Raw genomic sequence first — 19,367 nt, 5'->3', positions numbered from 1 at the left:
TTCACAGTAACATTTCATATCTTGCATATCTTGCCACTGGGCAACAAGTTAACTCTTTGCAATGGAATAGCTAGTGCTAGCTCCTAGCACCCTAGCTTATCATGCTACGCATCATTACAAGCCTATTCTGCAAACTTAAACGTAACGCAATTCAAGAAGAGGCAAAAAAATCTACTTGTGGTCAACTGCCATTTAATAGACATCTGACAGATTATGTCAAGGATCTATAATGAAGCATTACCTGGTCATTTGTGTTCAACACACTGTCGATTTCGTATGGTAGCTGCACCGTAAGTTGTCTGATTCCGCGCTGCCTCTAGGAACCACGTTTGGTGTGCTCGGGCTGCATTTTTTGTTTTGTAAAACAGGAGGCGCCCACCCACCAATCAGAGGCAAGAGATTCATGCAGGGAGGTTGTGCTTGATTTTACTGGCCCATTTGAACCTGTTACCATTTTCCTCCACAGCAAACAAAACAGGTTTGTGAAAAATTTGAGGACTAAACGATAGGATGGGCTAAGGCAAGTTTTGGATGGGCTTGAGCCCCCCCAAAAAAGGGCTAGCCTCGCCACTGCTTGGCTACAAAAATAAGAATAAAAACTCACACACAAAAGTAAAAAGAGCAAAGAAATATATGAACGTGAGCGACGAACAAACATAAGATAGTATGGAATAAACAAGTAAAAGCTAAGAGTAGTGAATACAATAAGAGCAAGATAAGAAGAGAGCAAAACCTACATTTCTATGGAGGATTCAGGGTGTGTTTACGGTCGTTCAACCAATCAGGACTTTTCCTGTCCTTTCTTTGTTTGAGACTGTAACTTCGAAACTTTAAATAATTAAAACAGGTTTTACATGCTACAATCACATATATGCCATCCACCAGGTCCATTAAAATATTAGAATATCAATATGTTATACTCACAGTGTAAAAGAAAAGGAACAAATAAATTAATTAGTGGTTTCTGCTTTTTAGGCAATTTATCAGGCAGAAACTTAACCCTAACCCTCATTCACTGTTCATCACTGTTACAGTAAAAGTTTTTTTCTTTGCTAATTGTAATAAGGTATTGCCTTGTAACTCAATCTCAATACATATTAAAATAGAAACAATTAACCACACATGATCAGTAGATGGCAGTATTGTCACTTCTTTACCATGAATAAGAATTTTGACTGAATGTGATGAACAAGATGGCAAATGACTAAAACAGTTACAATTTATAATGACTTCAACGTGTGCTGCAAAAGTAGAAGCATTTGATGTCCAGTCAACTTGGTATGCATGCAGATTTCTGATCCTGTGTGTTATCTGCCGGGCAGGGGCTTTTCAGGATTCCGTGTGTGTTAGGTCCACTACAGGAGAGGGAATTTCATACTGTAGTATTATTTTGCAGTCCTTTTGATGTCACCCAAAGCCATTGATGCAACCAGTCAATACCAATTGAAGATGGAGACTGATTGCTCCCAAACTATAGAACAGACCCCATCTCCATCCTGTGGGAGTGTTACTTGTCCTTTTGGCCCTGATAATCTCACCAGGCCTCTATTGTAAATCAGTTTGAGGTGTTAAAAGCTTGTCTTTGTCTTGTCTGCAACCTCCCCAGTCTGGGTATCATTAATGTGATAGTTTTGTGGTGGTTAAGTGGGGAGGAATCGGTGTTCAGGTGAGTCAGAGCACCTGTGATGCTGCACACTGCAGCTCTTCTGCCTTCTTGATTTTTTCAGTTATTTTTTTGAACTTTTTGTTCCATCATTTTCACTTCTAATATAGAAATTAAACACAAAAAAATTTAAAATTGTCTATTCTTTCAGCTAATGGGGATTTCTCAGCAATAGGACTTACACTTTTGGCTGTGGAGGCTTTCAAGTGACAAGTACTCCAGCTGACTCCCTCATAAACCCAATATTAATTTTGAGCCTACATTTCTGGAAGACTCTACAACGATAAAATAGGCTTAGGGCTACTTGTCCTCTCACTCATGATGTAAAAATATACGCAATAGCAGTAAAAATAGCAGCCATTTTCCTGCTTTCTTTAAGTGGACCTTTTTTAAACTCTCTCCCTATTTCTCTATGACAGCAGTTTCAAGCCTTAGACCAGGGGCCACAAACTCAAATGAGCTGGGGGCCACTGCTAGTATTGTTATCTCATAGGATGGCCACTTCACACTTCTACCATTACCACAAGAAAGTGCAATATTTCTGAAAATTTTGTGTCTGTAACAACAGTTTCTATCCATTGTTTTTTTTTAAAACAGTTTTTAAATGTTAGTGCAAATCTTTTTTCCCTATTAAATAACTTATTTAAACCTTGCACTGAACTAACAAATGAAATCCCTGAATAGATTTGTACGTTATTTCCTGCCAGACACTTGGCAGCACCTCTGCTCACACAGCTGAGCCACATTTGCAGTGATGGAAGTCACAGTTGAAACCTTATGTACAGCTTCAAGATGGGCATCAGTAAGTCTGGACCTGTACTTGCATTAATTAAAGTTCATAGTCGAGAACAGTTTCTTACACAGATACGTGCTTCCAAAAAGGCACATTACCCGACTCACCACTTTGGAGCGCTCTGGGGAGGATAGAGGGAGTTCTCTCAGAAATTATCCAGTCATGTCTGCTTTTCCCTCTGAATTTAGTTTTTAGCTCACTGTTGCAATGCAAGTCAATAAGTTCTATCTACAACACACTTAGGACATTCTCCACATCAGAAGTGGCGGTGCTGTAAATTCCTGGACCTGATGTACATTTCAGGACAACAGACATGAAATATTCAAATTTCAAGCATTTGCTGCACAGTGCCTGTTGATGTAAAATGCAGTGCAAAACAACTGCCGACTTTGCGTGTTTTACAAACTTTCTTACTTAAGAGTGAACTTGGTCAAACCATATGCTATACTCTATCTTTGGATTGATGCAGATGCATTCTGTACATAGACAGAATAATCAATCTAACCTGAGATGTGCTGCTTAGTAAGGAGACAATTGTATCCAAGGACTGATAGACTCCTTTAGTGAGATACAAGTTGCTGCACAACTGTCTCTCTATCTTACCCCAACCTTGGTTTTCACAGAAACCTTGCTTCAGTCTTATCAAGGACAGCTGCACTGAGCTGAGAGACACAGTATAAACTATGCAGGCTCTCCTGCTGTATGTAGATCAGGGCCACATACTGGACAATGCCTTAGGTCATTGTCTTAAGGGTCAAATCCAAATATGGTGTTGGTCACTATAAGTACAGAATTAACCTAACACAGAATAGAACAAGGTCACTAACTAAGAAGGAAAATTCCTTCACAACTAGCACCTCTACTCATCATCCTCCTCTTCCTCCTCCTTCTACTCCTCCTCCTCCTCCTCCTCTATTTCCTAAAATCACTTCAGCTGTCAGCATTCACACTGTATTTTTGGAGGAAATACAATTTTTCTTGTTGTGGGATTGCGGACAGCGAAGCACTTCTTCTCCATACTGTTTTGGCTAATAACATTCCTTTACAGTGGGTTCTGTAGAAGAAAAATCCAGTTCAGGATTTGCTGTAGTGGTGTGAGCTTTACTGAAGTCTGTTGGCAAGCTGGTGAACTGACAGACGAAGCAGTCTGTTTCTGTGAACTGACCCTGAGCAAATAAAATACAAGCATTGGTATACAGTAAGGCAGGTAATGCTAAATAAAAGGAACCAAGCAAAAGGGAGACAAAGGCAGGAAGGGACATCTACTTGATCAGACTAAGGAAATCAACAAGAAGCAGTTGTTGTTGTGGGGCTGGGGGTAGAGCCAGTGTCTTGTTATCAGAAGGTCGCTGGTTTGATTCCCCTGGTCTGCATGTCGAAGCGTCCTTGGCCGAGATACTAAACCCCAAACTGCTCCTGATGTGCTGGTCGGCACCACCACCTCCATCAGTGTATGAATGTATGTATGAATTACTGTAAGTCGCTTTGGACAAAAGTGTCTGCTAAATGCCCTAAATGTAAATGCAAAAGACAGGATGGGGCATTTGCATTCAGACATACAGGATGACAGGATCAAGGAGTCAGATTAGGAGGGGGCAAGAAAGGGAAGTGACACATGGTTTGCATGAACCAGAAGGTTGAAGGCCCTAAGATTTGGTTACAAGACCATGATTCACACCAGTACAGAGGTGGAAGTTCGTAGATGTCACTTGTTTATCACAAGACATTTCTTCATCAGTTCCCTGGATGAGACTGAGTCAGTTGATATAGGCAAATCAACTTTGATAAATTCGTAAATTGATTTTTTTTTAGATTATTTTGGCTCTATTGGTACATAATTCATCCAATTTTCACCTATATTGGTATGTACTATATTTAGATGAGCCCAAACAAAACTTGTGTATTCTTTTATTGATTTCGCTAAACTTGTGTATTCTTTTATTGATTTCGCTTACAGTTTATCTGTTATTGGTTATCAAACTAGTGAGGGCGGCCTGATGCACTTCAACTGATTAGAACCAAATTTGGAATGTCGTACGTTGAGGCACCTGCACGAGTGTGTAAAATATCATACAAATCTACCCCTGGGGGGCACAGCAGTAACAACAAAACATGATTTTCTGCAATTCTGTTGCCTTTAAAAAGATGAAACTTGACACACAAGTTCTCTATGAACATGTGCACAGCGCCAACTTTTGGCCATTTAAAAATGCAGCGATACCTCTTCAGAAAATGATTCACCTAGCACCTATTTTGGGTTGAGCCATCAGACACCAGTTGCCAACACAGCAGTCAAATGTGAGGTCTTTCACCTATAGGTAGCAATAGGGATGTAACGGTATGAAAATTTCACACCACAGTAATAGTGACCAAAATTATCACGGTTATCGGTATACCGCGGTATTTTTAAAATGTCTTCAAAATGTTGAAAAAACACTGATACACTGATAAATTGAAATAATTTCACCAAGATTTATATTTAAATAGATTTATTATATATTAAAAGGGTTAGGGTATAAGCAGCCTGTTTTTGAAATGTGTCCTTTAATGTCTGTGTTACAGAGGTAGAATGAGATGTACTGGCAGTAGCACTCGATTGGCCAGCAGACCCTCTCTGTGAAAAAAATTAATAGAAAATGTCATTATTAATTATTACTGTCATTGTTACTTAATACTAAGGGTGCAACCAACAGATCACAAAACTCACAATCTAGATCATATCACTTTTGTGAGAAACAGGTTGGATAATTTTTTAGATCAAAACAAAAAGGATTATTGTGAAATTAATTATGAACGCTTTATTTTGGCTCTTATCTCTATCTAGACACTTGTTATATTCACCATTTTATATTATTCTTTATATATAGTCTATTCTACAAATAATCCACAAGTATTATATATTTCTGATATTACTTAAATATATATTGGCTGTCTGTCTCTGTCTGCTTGCTCGTCTGTTGTCAATGGACTCGGTCAATCTGACTGGTCAAATGGCTGCTGAGCCACAGGTAGACGTTGCTCCGGTGAACGGAGCTGAGATGAAAGTCAGTCATCTCAGTCAGTTTGCATTCATTAACTCAGTCCACCCAGTACGTGTTTGTCTCAAATCCTCTTCCCTGCAGCTCTGCATCAATATTTGGGGAATTATTAGGTCGACTTTAAAAAGTGAAATCTACAATTAATAAGCAGTTCAGATAACGTGCCAAATCACGGATCAACTTCGTTCAGTTATACCACTATCTGGTCAGTTTGCATTAGTGACAGCACATTAGACAGAGAAAACTCGACATACACACATCATTCACCTGAGCTTAAGGTTAATTTACCTTGCATTCACTTAACAGTTGAGGGCGATGGTTGCGCAAATAAGTAAGTAAATTGGATGTGTTGCCGCCCCTCGCAACAACTTTCTTCTTGCAGCTCCTGCAGATAGGGCAGCCATCCTCGACCAGCTGTCCCTGAGCATTCTTATAATAACCAAAATACGCCCAGACTTCAGATTTGGTTCTCTTTGAAGGCGGAAAAATGCCTTGAGGGTCGCTACTATCACGTCCTCCCTCCGCCATGTCTTCTTCACTACATAACAAGCGCACGTTGCATGCTGCGCCTCGATGATCTCGAGAACAGAGGCAGGAGAAAAAACGTACGGGTTATTGACTTACCTGAAGACGTGGAGGGTAGTAACCCAACAAAGTTTTTCGAGGGCTGGATACCCAGCCTGCTCGGGCTGGAGACGAAAGCCGGCCGGGTGAAAATTGAAAGAGCTCACCACACACTAGCTCCAAAGCCGGGGCCCAACCAGCGACCTCGACCCGTCCAAATCAGGTTTCACAACTTCGCTGACAAACAGAGGGTGTTGGACGCCGCAAGGCGCAGCGGGACCGTGAGGTACCAGGAGTCGAGCATCATGTTTTTTCAGGTTCTGTCAGCCGCGGTTCTGCGCAAACGAAAAGGGTTTGATGATGTCAAGAAGCGGCTGCGGTACATTGGAGCTAAATACATGATGCTCTACCCGGCTACTCTGAAAATAATCCACGGTGGGGAAGCCAGGAGCTCCGACTCCCCTGCTAAAGCCATGGCTTTTGTTGACACTCTCAGGTGAACTACACGTGAGTCACCAGCCGATCTGTTTATGTTTATGGGCAGGTTAACTATCTGGATGAAAACGTTGTTTTGAACTAAGTTTGTTTATGGGCAGATCATATATCTATTTGAATAATGATGCTGACTCATAAAGCTAAACTGAGCAATTTCAAATGTCAACCTTTGCCCTACTAGCCTTTGTTTTTGGGTGGCTGATAACATGATATGTAAACCAATAATACTGAGAGTATTTTAATTTGTTTTTTGTGGGGGCATGGAGACCTTTTTTTTTTTTTTTCTTCTCTGTTTTATTGGTCTGTTCATCCTTGTTTAAGGGTGGATATCATTATCATTCTGGTGGTGTAATCTGATCTGGAGCTGTAAGAGAAGTTAGTCAAGTTAGTGTCCAGTTATGAAGAAGGTTATGGTAATCCCCTGGTTATTGCGTGGGGAAGGTTCCTCCAACAGTGCTGTTGGCACATCTGTTATTTGTAATGTGTGTTGTCTGTTTTTTGTTTCTCAGCTGGGTTACAATCAGGTACAGAATCAACATAGAGATTTCAATACATTTGGGAGCTTAAATCTTTTCAGTAAAAAATGTTATGACCTGTGACACATTGAGACTGTGCACTTGGAATATTAGGGGAAGCCACTCGCCCATCAAAAGGAAAAAAATATTGCTATCTTTAAAAAAGGAAAAGATTGACATCGCTATGTTGCAAGAAACACACCTGAATGATGAGGAGCATTTAAAGTCGCAGCAGTGCGGTTTTGATCAAGTCTATTTCTCATCTTTCACCACCAAAAGCAGAGGGGTGGCAATACTCATTAGGAAAAATTTACCAGTTAAAGTGTCAAAATGTATCAAAGATAAATATGGATGGTTTGTACTTATTTCAGCCTCCTTACATGGGGAGGATTTTGCTCTCTTAAATGTTTACTGTCCTCCATGCCATCCCCTTAATTTTTTGATGGAGACATTTGCCAAGTTATCTGATCTTGCGGTGGATAGAACTTTTGTAGGAGGTGACTTTAATTGTCTTATGAATCCTTTGATGGACAGGTTTCCTTTAGGTGCCTCACCCCTATCAAAACAGTCAAAACAAATCATTGGTCTCTGTGAGGACTTTGGATATGTGGACATTTGGAGGACACTTCACCCTGCAGATAAAGAATTCACCTTTTTTCTAATCCTCACAATTGTTACACAAGAATTGATTACTTTTTTGCCCCCAAACAGTTTATAGAATCTGTTGTCTCCTGTTCAATTGGAAACATTATAATATCAGACCATGCGGCAGTGTATGTGAACATTACATTTAAAAAACTTTCCAAAAAAACCCCAAGCTGGAGAATGGACACCTCAATTCTAAAAGATAGCAAAAAATATTGCTATCTTTAAAAAAGGAAAAGATTGACATCACTATGTTGCAAGAAACACACCTGAATGATGAGGAGCATTTAAAGTTGCAGCAGTGCGGTTTTGATCAAGTCTATTTCTCATCTTTCACCACCAAAAGCAGAGGGGTGGCAATACTCATTAGGAAAAATGTACCAGTTAAAGTGTCAAAATGTATCAAAGATAAATATGGACGGTTTGTACTTATTTCAGCCTCCTTACATGGGGAGGATTTTGCTCTCTTAAATGTTTACTGTCCTCCATGCCATCCCCTTAATTTTTTGATGGAGACATTTGCCAAGTTATCTGATCTTGCGGTGGATAGAACTTTTGTAGGAGGTGACTTTAATTGTCTTATGAATCCTTTGATGGACAGGTTTCCTTTAGGTGCCTCACCCCTATCAAAACAGTCAAAACAAATCATTGGTCTCTGTGAGGACTTTGGATATGTGGACATTTGGAGGACACTTCACCCTGCAGATAAAGAATTCACCTTTTTTTTCTAATCCTTACAATTGTTACACAAGAATTGATTACTTTTTTGCCCCCAAACAGTTTATAGAATCTGTTGTCTCCTGTTCAATTGGAAACATTATAATATCAGACCATGCGGCAGTGTATATGAACATTACATTTAAAAAAAACTTTCCAAAAAACCCCCAAGCTGGAGAATGGACACAATTCTAAAAGATCACAAATTCACATCATATTTCACTACAGAATTTAGGCATTTCCTCTCCACTAACTCCCCTTCTGCTAACAATTCATCTCTGCTTTGGGAGACCTCCAAGGCCTATGCCAGGGGGTTAATCATATCCTATACTGCTACCAAAAGACGTAAAAATATGGAACAACAAGCTTTATTAGAAAAAAGGTTAAGTATATCAGAGAGGGAATATGTCAAGAAACCTACAGCAGCTAAACTGAAGGAAATAACTGCTATTCGCTCTACATTAGACTCCTTGTTAACAAAGAAGGCGGGGAAAAATTAGGATATGCAAAACAAAGGTTATTTGAACATGGGGACAAACCAGGAAGATATTAATCCAATTTAACAAAAAAACGAAGGGCCTCTCAAATTATTGAGTCAATTTTAGATGGGTCAGGGACTTGCTCTTCTGATTCTAAACTAATTAATGACACTTTTAGAAATTTATATACAAAATTATATCAGTCGGAGCAAGCTAGCAATGCCAAAACATTAATGGAAGCTTTCTTCTCCGAACTTGATCTCCCAACTATATCACAAGATCAGGAATCTAAATTAAATGCCCTGATCTCAGCGGCTGAACTGCATGAGGCCATTCAACTCCTTCGAACAGGCAAAGCACCAGGCAGTGATGGTCTCGGTAGCGAGTTCTATAAGGAAAGTCTTTTATTAAAGCCCATGATGAATATGTTCAACCACTCCTTTGAATGTGGCACCCTCCCACCATCATTAAGAGAAGCCAATATTTCTCTGATTCTTAAAAAAGGGAAATGCCCTGAGGATTGCGCCTCGTATAGGCCGATCTCGCTGCTGAATGTAGATTTAAAAAGTCTTTCCAAAGTCTTAGCAAGACGCTTAGAAGGCCTTCTACCAATTATAGTGAAGGAGGATCAAACTGGCTTTATTAAGGGCCGTAATTCCTACAACAACATTAGAAGATTGCTAAATATTATTCAACTATCTGAACAGCAGTCAGTGGATGGGCTTGTGATTTCCCTAGATGTGGAAAAAGCTTTTGACCGCGTCAAATGGTCTTATTTATTTTTTACACTTGAACGGTTTGGCTTAGGTGATAGCTTTGTTAGATGGGTGAAGGTCCTGTATACCCAACCAATGGCTGCAGTCATAACCAATGGACCAAATTTTATGGTCCAGAGGGGTAGCAGACAGGGCTGTCCTTTATCACCACTTTTGTTTGCAGTGGCAATTGAACCTCTAGCGGAAGCTATCAGACGAGACCCTTTAATGGCTGGATTGGATGTGGGCGAAAAAGCACATAAAATCACATTATATGCAGATGATGTGTTGTTGTTCATGTCAAACCCCTCTGTATCAGTCCCTCCTCTTATTCAGATTTTTGCCCGGTTTGCTGCCTTTTCTGGATACAAAGTTAATTTCTCCAAATCAGAGGCGATGCCTCTGGGTAATTTGCGACAACCGCCAAATAACCCTAATCCTTTACCATTCAAGTGGTCCCCTGCAGGTTTCATATATTTGGGTATATATATTACACCAAAATTTAATCAGATGTTTCAAGCCAACTTTAACCCACTATTAGATAAAATCAAACAAGATATGGAGAGATGGAACAATCTTCCCATATCATGGCTGGGCCGAATCTCACTTCTGAAAATGAATATCCTTCCACGTTTGCTCTATCCAATACAAATGATTCCCATCTTATTCAATCATAAAATAGTGAAAAAACTGAATGGTTGGTTTAGTTCTTTTATCTGGTGTAAGCGAAGACCACGGATCAGGATGTTGGTGTTACAGTTACCAAGTGCTATGGGTGGGCTGGATCTCCCAGATATTAAAAGATATCAATTGAGTGCCTATCTAAGATATGTAGCTGATTGGATTGAAAACGATGCTTCCTCAATATGGCTTGATATCGAGAAGTCCCTATCCAACTGTCCTCTTAAAAATCTACTTTTTATTGATAAACTGAAATGTATTAAAAAGCTTTGCAGGAACCCTGTTACAATTAATACTATTAGAGCATGGAGGATCACACAGCATATGGAAGGCAGATCAGGGCTTACATCGGTTTTCACCCCGATTACTGATAACCCTGACTTTCTCCCAGGGACCTTGGACACGGCTTTCAAATGCTGGACAGCTAAGGGAATTTCTTCCTTGGGTGATCTTTTTGATGGTCCTACCCTCATGACTTTCAATCAAGTTATGGAAAAATATGGCATATCAAGAAATGATCTTTTTCATTATTTTCAGGTCAGAGATTTTATTTTAAAAGATACATCGCTGTTTGCTGATGTAAATGTCACACAGATAGAGAAACAAGTGCTTCTCTCTAAGGGGGATGCTTCCATTAGAACCTTTTATGCCGGTCTGAGAGATTGCTCAAATCTCGGTGATCGGGCGCTGGGAGTGATCTGGGAGAGGGAGTTGGGTGTTGTCATAACTGAGGAGATGTGGGATGACATCTGGGATAATGCAAGGAAAATAACAGTTTGTAATCGGACAAGAGTGATGCAACTTAAGATACTGCATAGAGCACATGTTGCCCCAAACCGTCTCTCCAAATACAGAAAGGATGTCTCTCCATTTTGTCTTAAATGTAAGACAGGAATTGGTGATCTTACTCACTGTTTCTGGTCCTGTGTTAAAATACAAAAGTTTTGGAGTGATGTCTTATTTGAAATACGAAAGGTTCTGAAGAAGGAGCTTGAACTCGACCCGGTTTCCCTCCTTCTGGGTCTTCCCAGTGGCCGTGTAACATATATATTAGAAAAAACTGTTATGACATTTTGTGCCAAGAAAAATATTCTTCAGCACTGGATCTCAGATAAAGCCCCCTCAGTTGTGGGATGGCACAGGACAATAATGGAATATATACCTCTGGACTTTCTGACCTGTCTCCTGCACTACAAAACGAATGCCTTTGAAAGAATATGGAAACCATTCCTTGATTATATTAATGTAAATCTTTCTGCTATAATGACCAGAGCATTTGTATTAAAAAAACAAAACAACAACAACAAAAAAAAAACAACTGTGTTATTTATATATATATTTATATATATATATTTCTTTTTCAAGCTCCCATTGTATTTCACCCCGTGCTGTATAATGTACCTGTCACATTTACCTGGAACTGATCTTTCTGTTCGGGTTTTTGGTTTTTTATGTTGTTATTCCCAGCTTGTTTTTGTTTTTCTTTGGTCCTGTCTTGTGTATGTTTGTTTATTGGTAGAAAAACAATTAAAAAAAAAACAAAAAAAAAAAACTTCTCTCCATGTTACCTGCACCCAGAGCCCCCCACTTTAATGTCAGTAAAAGTTAATCATCTGGTCATCTGGCAACTGTAGGGCTGTTTTATCAACTGCAGATTGTTGTTCCACATTACGAAAGCCTGTGCTCACAGACACAAAGAGCAGAGACAGATCTTGAGAGGGAGAGTCACTGTGCGTGCTCCCTAATAAAAACTGTCACAACATTGCTGATAAAATACAAACCAAGATTTGGTTGCTACACTGCCCATTTCTTGTCTGAGGTGCAGTAAAAAACACATTTTAGTGTACAAGTTAGCTACAACAGAGAAAGATCATGAACCAGGAGTCCCTGCCATATTGTTTATGTACTGTGAAAATGGAAACAAAAAAATCTGACCAAACTATAGAACAAGGCAGTGATGAGCAAATCTGAACCATGATTCTGTTCATTATCTATTTCTCTCCTAAAATGTCATAAATATTGTGTAGTGGACTGTTTAGCTGTAGTACAATGGTTACTGTTTCCTGTTTCTAAACATAAAGTCAAGCCCCGAACAACCTGTAGTACGTCATTCATCAGCGGGAGTGTTTATTGGTCCAGAGTAGAAGAATAAGGTTTAGGTTTACAGGGTATATATCCTGTATATGTTTTTGTGAGGGTGGCACCATCATGGGGACTCCAAGTGGCTGGAAATTGACAGAGAAAAGGCTGGAATTCAGCTGACAGGCTTTTGGTGGGGAGGGTAAATTCAAGGTGACTGCAACTACAATGTTAAACTACTGATCTGTGGGGGGTAAAGCAAATGGTTCATGATCCCATGATCAGGGGTTCAATTCCTTACCCTTCAATGATTTTTTTTTTTTTTTACTTATTTCCAAATTTCATACATACATACATACAGATGGATGGATGTTTGGATGATTGATCACACGTGTATTAGTGTCTGAATGTTTTTCAAATATGATGAACAATCAGAATCTCTTTGCTTTATAGATGTAATACCTCAACTTGTGCCAGGGTTGTCCCTCATCAAGTAGTTAGAGTACTGGTGACAAGTCAATTGCCGGAAAAACGATGAAACTGTCAAAATCTCTGTGCTAGTTTGACAGACATCAGATGTTGAAATATTCCACACTTAGAATTGTCCCAGTAGCTCAATTGGTAGATTGTGTGAACCATACAAACAATATGTTCTTTACACAGTGGCCCAGGCTTTGAATCCACCCTGTGGTTCTTGGCTGCATGTCATCCCCACTCTCGCTCTCTTCCTATTTCCTATCACTCTTTCTTGGCTCATCACAACAAAAGCCATGAAAAGGCCAGAATTTCCCCTCTCAGAATGTCAGCATTCATACTGCATTTTCAGCAGGAAATGCATTTTCTAGTTGAGTGAACTTAAAGAGGTCATATTATGCTTTTGGGATTCTTGCCACGCCAAGTCCATGCCAAAGGAAATTACTCTCTTCAACGGAAACCACTGCTCCTGCGCTGCCTGAAATGCCTTGTTTGAAGTCAAGCCTTTTCTTCTGTAACTTATGTGCGTCTAACAGGTGTTATATAAGTCCAGTCTTGGTTGCGAAGGTGGTTTGATTTGTTCTGCCTGTGTTTCGGTATCAGACTCGGGCACGAACGTGCAGCTGTAGCAGCCATGGTTACCAGCTGTAGTGGTGTTATTTTGGACCACACTACCTTGTTCGGCATGACCCACCCTACTCTGCCTCTGATTGGATACATCCTGCCCATTAAGTAATGCACATGTGCAACTTTCAACGAAGATTGAACGGAGGTCAGATGTCTCACTCCGTAGCTAAAACTGATTGTTCAAGACACAGTGTGAAAAGGGATGCTGCAGCAATGCACCACATGAGAAAAATTTGTTTTTTGAAAATTAGTTTGTAAACCTATTCTATTAGGTCCCCCAAATAAAAGATAAGATAAATAATTGCAATAAAATTTGCATAATATGACCTCTTTAATTGTAACCTTAATAAAATGAAACTCTAGAGCCCCCAACCCAGACACTGTGATCTGTAACCATGTATGACCAGCAGAAACCTAATGAAGTTAGGTCAGTGTTTTTTCTTTTTCTGTGTCATCACTGCATTGAATGAGAGAGAGAGAGACAGAGAGACAGAGAGAGACAGTCATAATAAACTAAGCATTGTTTTGTCTCAACATGACTATGCAGAGAGGGAAATCAGGCATTTCGAGAGGCCATGGCTGTACTGGAGAACCATCCGCGTGTCAGGGGCTTGTCCTTCACCTCATTCCTAATCCTTCCTTTCCAGAGAATCACAAGGCTCAAGCTGCTAGTACAAGTGAGTGTGCCAACTAAAACTAAATTGACACAAATGGATAATGTACATGGCAAGATGCAACAGTGTTTGATATACTTAGAATAAGTTGCAGTGATGAATGGGGATTTATTGCTAATGTAATAACAAGGCTTTTTGTTATTTTAACTTGACTTAATTTCTTCATTTGACAGAATATCCTGAAAAAAGCAGAGGAAAACTCAGAGAGGGAAGCAAATGCTATAAAAGCACACCAGCAACTGGAACAGGTGAGCATCAGTCAGGGGGCTATGCCCAGGTTGGGCTAAAACAGGCAGTAAGGCAGTTGTAAGGCTGGTATTGAAATGATGAGGATTAGACCAATGTGGTGACTGGGCTTTTGCAGTCAAGGTCCTTCAGCCCTGGTTCTCCATCCCTGAGGATCTGAGGCCTGTAGCAGCACCTATAGAATCACTCCTCAAAACGCATTTTTTCACAAAAGGCTTTTATTAACTGTAGCACACATCCCATTGTCAACATAGTTGTTATTCTGTTATTATGAGGATGTATCTCTGTATTTTTATTGTTGTTGGGGGGGTTATTACTTTTTGTTTTTTAATTGCTTGTTCTTATTTGCATCAATACATCATTTTCTTAGTTTGATCTTATATATAAACACTTTGTAACTTTGTTTTGCAAAGCACTGTACGAACAAAAGCTCCCTGCCCCTTTTAGGTACAGATTTGATACGAATTTGGTGTCCTAGTTAAACTTCCTTTTTTAAATGTTTTTGTGAAGAAATAAATAAACTTAATAAACTTATGTGCTCATGCAGAGCACACTGTTGAGGAGAGTTTATAACAAACAGGATTGACCTTTCTCTTGTATGAAGACTCAGTCAGGACATCCTTCCACTCAGAAATTAATAGAAAAAAAAAATAGTAACAAAAGAGTAGCTGATCATAATATCATATTTGCTTTGTTGTTTGTTGTTTTGTTTTCTATCGTTGAGTAATCAGCTCTCTGTATGGTATCCATGAAGCTTGTATCTACGCAAGCAACATTTAAAAAGAAGAGAAAATAATATGATGTTCTGAGGTTATGGACTGATGCCATTTTTATGTCTTCCTTAGATTGTAAAAGAGTGTAACGAGGGGGTGCGAAAAATGAGTCGCACAGAGGAGCTTATCTGCATTGAGAAAACCCTGGAGTTTAAAACCAAGGTAAACAAAGTCTTTTCATCTCGCATTTTACGCTTTCATGATGGCATATTACAGAAATTGGGGCATTGTGTCCATAATATTTTTGAGGTAGCACACTTTTGAGGTATATTTCATAATAGAAAGACTTGCTGATGTGGCTATAAAAAAAAATTAGGGAAGAGGGTCAGGAAAATCTCACAATGTTATTATAGTGTTATGGATTAAGGCACACATGGGCAAAATACAGCCCAGGAACTGGTTCTGGCCTGCGGACCAACCCAATCTGGCCCGCCAAGTCCTCAAAACAATAATAATGAATTAATAATTAATAATAATCAATAATAAAGCAATCCCCAAAAAATCAATGAGAGGCAGCATCTTAATGAATCTTGAGGCTTACAACTATAGTGAATCTGCATTGCTATTTAGCTTGATAAACAGAGGGTGCTGTCTACATTTCGATTGGACAATAGGTCTCGAGTTGACTTGTTCACTGGTCTGTCTCATGAGTGAACAAAAAAGTCATTTCGCAGGAAGAATTGATGAAGATTTGTCTGCTGAACTGTCAAAAAAAGGCAGCTGACTTTACATATTTTTCCAATGAAAAGTTGAAGATGGGAAGTAGAGCATGATCATATCATATTTTTGTGGTATTTGCATTCAGAACTACTGTATAATAGGGTTTTATATATGGAAGCCAAAATAATTGTTGCAGTAATCTGTTGTTCACAAGTGTATTACCTAGTAATCTCAAAAAGCAAAAAAAAAATGTTCTTGTGTTAATGGTAAAATTAACTCGAGAAAACAGCTGTTTACTGTTAACATGACACTAGCCAAAAAATCTGGCTGGTATGTACCAATTATAGTTTACTAGAAATTTCTTGGACCCAGAAAGGGTGTTTCCTCTGAACTTTTATGATTGAAATGTCATCTATAGGTTTTAGTGGATGAAACTCAACTAGTGTAATTAGAATAATTAGCTCATCTCTGGTAAAATAAAGAAGAAAATCAAACATTGTCCAAGACTTCTCAGTATAAGTTTATGTTAATGGTAACAAACTGCATACTGCATACAGTAAAATATAAGAAAAGATTTCTAGCCCCATTGCCATGTCCTCATTAGCATAATCATTTTTTACAACACCATATTTAATGAAAAAAAATGAAAATTCAAAAATATTTTTAAAAGTTAGCACATTTGAAAGGTAAACGTGTAGATTTACCATTTACATAATTTGATAGTTGGCAAATAAAATCCCTGCATACAGGAAACAGCAATAAATTCCAATTAACAACCACAGCGCAATTGGTTGTGAGCACTCAATTGCTTTCACTCTCTTCATTATTTCTCTCCTTATTCCTTTCAGCCTCCTCTTCTTCCTTGTCTTCATGTGTTTTGAATGAGTTGCAGCAGCGGACTTAATCTTCTTGACACTTGTAATTATCAGTACAACTAAGACTTGCAGAATGACAGCTGCAGTTTTTTTGGCTACAGGCCTAAAATGTGCTGCAGCTGCAGCTGGTGACATCAAAGAAATTAACTGGAGCCGCCTCATGGGTTTAAACAGTGGGCATGACAGCCCATCCTTCAGCAACCTCCCACCCAAATTTAGTGATGTCTCTGGCCTCTGCAGGTGGCAGTCCAGGATCTGCAGCCTTCCACAACATAACCTGGAGATGATCACACTGCATGTGTAGCATCATCAGTTGGAGGAAGCATTTTTAGGTTCAGCTGCTTTTTCCTCTGACTGTAGATCTTGTAGCTAGCGTTTATTATGGATTTGGCCTTCTTCTGCCCATACAGTGCAAGGAAGAACTCAGTTCCAGTATCTTTTAGGTCAAATCAGTTTTTCCAAGCACTGTATTGAGACCAGGTATGGTACTTTTCTGAGATACTTTTAGATTACAATTTTCCCTTTCCACAAGGGTAGGAGACGGTGTCACATCCTGACAGTGCATGCATCCCCAGGAGACCCTGACATTTGTCACTCAATGCCCTGATGTCCAGGATGGTGCCATCCCACTTTTCCAATTGCACTGTTGATTGGCCTTCCAAGCCCAGTACAATAACAGGACAAATTTGTCAGTTTTATCACTCACGATATGCAATGTGGTTGCCCCTGCTCTAGCTGCTTATAGCATGTAACTAATAATGGTGACGTCAGCCTTGCTTGACGATACAGTCCATGTGGTTCACAAGCAGGATCCTATTGGTGGTGAGGTCATATGTGCACAGAAGGCATGATAGTCTTGTTTGAAGTGCTCTTCATCTGGGCTCATCATTGTATGCCAAAGATGACGAGGGTCTCATCAGCTCAAGCTGCAGTATAGGCTTTGGTGAGGTGTGCATTTTGCTGGAGGCAATGTCCCTGATCTTACCTGCCTCAGACCAGACAATGTGGTAGAGCAGCTGAATTGCATCAACTTGAACAAAATTGGGAAGTGGAGCATTTTTATCACACACCCCCAATTTCTGTACAAGTACATCCTTTACAGCCTTTTCTCAAGCAACCAAATTTGTTAATGAGTGATGGTGGAAGTGAGCTGAGTTCATGATCAAAGACATCTTTCAATTCTGCCACGCTGCCCTATGATTGATGTATGATCTCTTCCCGTCATCACATGGGAGTGGTCGCATGCACATGCACATTCACATTCACATTCACATTCACATTCACATTCACATTCACATCAACACAACCTTGAGTCAGTGTGTGGAGTGTGCATGGGTGTTTTGTGGCAAGAAAATCGACATCACAGCTCTCCTGTGATGTCGATTTTTTTTCATGGGGGAACGAGAGAAAGAGACAAAAAAAAGCACTAGGAAAGAGCACATCAAAAGGAGAAAAGCCACGAATCAAAGTGCTGCTAAAAGATGTAAAATAAGAGATAGGTTCACAAGCACCAAAAAAAAAAGAAAAAGGAAAAAAAAATCATCAGAGGGCTGCCCTCAGCACGTCATATCACAACTAAATTTCCCAAGTTTATTTTGTGATGTAAAAACTTAATCATGCAGAAGATGCATACACATGGAAATAATGTGGAAAATAACCCGGACAGCCTATTCTCTCTCTGTCAGATGGAAGCATCAGCTACCATAGTATCTTGATGGTAAATTCATGTACAGTCAGAGCTCTGAAGGAAATGCCAGTTGAAAACAATAAGGATATATTTGATTATTTATTGCTTTAATTCTTGAAGTGCATTTGACTAACTCTGAGACATGTGTTTTTTTTGTGTGTGTTTGAATGTTATTTTTAAACTCAAACTAAAATATATTTTCCTTGCATGAATAGTAATCTTAAAAATAATATAACACAATGCAGTGAGTGTTTGTGTAAAGGAGTGAATGTGGCGATTGGCCTAGGCTGATGTTAGGCCTGAATTATTATAATTATATCGCTCGTTGTGAAAAGGTTTCCATCCATACCATATACAGTATTGCTTGAGTCCTGCAGTAAATGACTTAGGGCAGCTGTAGGTCAGGAGGTAGAGCAGGTTGTCAAGCAATCGGAAGGTCGCTGGTTCCAGCTCCCCTGGCTGCATGTCGAAGTATCCTTGAATCCTTGAAAGTGTGTGAATGAGTGAAAGTAACTAAAGTGCTTTGAGCAGTCAGTAGACTGGAAAAATGCTATAAAAATGCAAGTCCATTCATGCATTGCATTTATAACTAAGAAAATAAATGTGCTACTAATTTGTGTGCATGCCCAGACCCTCTTAAGGATCCTTCTGATTCTTGACAGACATAGAAACCATTCACACAGTTAACTGTTAGGTGTGATGAAAAACATTTCCACCCAAAATTGATTGAACTAGAGCAACTGTTGAAATTTCATTCAGATGATTACTGTCCACAGCATGTTCCGACCACAACAACAGCCAGGCCAAAGGCTGCTGTGGGTGGTGGAGAGACGGGATGAGAGCCATACTAAACCAGCTTCGACTTAAGGCTGGCTAATTTCCAGTAGTAGACAAATGGAATGGACATGATGGGAATCAGGCAGGCCA

General features: G+C 39.4%; 1 protein-coding gene across 1 annotated transcript in view; it reads left to right on the top strand.

Moving 5' to 3' along the window:
- The window catches only part of ngef (neuronal guanine nucleotide exchange factor), a 158,506-nt gene that overhangs the window by 111,338 nt on the left and 27,801 nt on the right, over positions 1 to 19,367 (top strand). The window contains exons 8-10 of the mRNA XM_073483788.1: positions 14,073 to 14,202; positions 14,373 to 14,447; positions 15,291 to 15,380. Coding sequence (XP_073339889.1) covers positions 14,073 to 14,202; positions 14,373 to 14,447; positions 15,291 to 15,380 — 295 coding nt within the window. The remainder of the gene's footprint in view (positions 1 to 14,072; positions 14,203 to 14,372; positions 14,448 to 15,290; positions 15,381 to 19,367) is intronic.

Source organism: Pagrus major, chromosome 2 (genome assembly GCF_040436345.1).
Source record: "Pagrus major chromosome 2, Pma_NU_1.0".
NCBI classification, from domain to species: domain Eukaryota; kingdom Metazoa; phylum Chordata; class Actinopteri; order Spariformes; family Sparidae; genus Pagrus; species Pagrus major.
The sequence above is the reverse complement of the archived record's forward strand: the minus strand, read 5'-3'. Positions and strand labels throughout refer to the sequence as shown.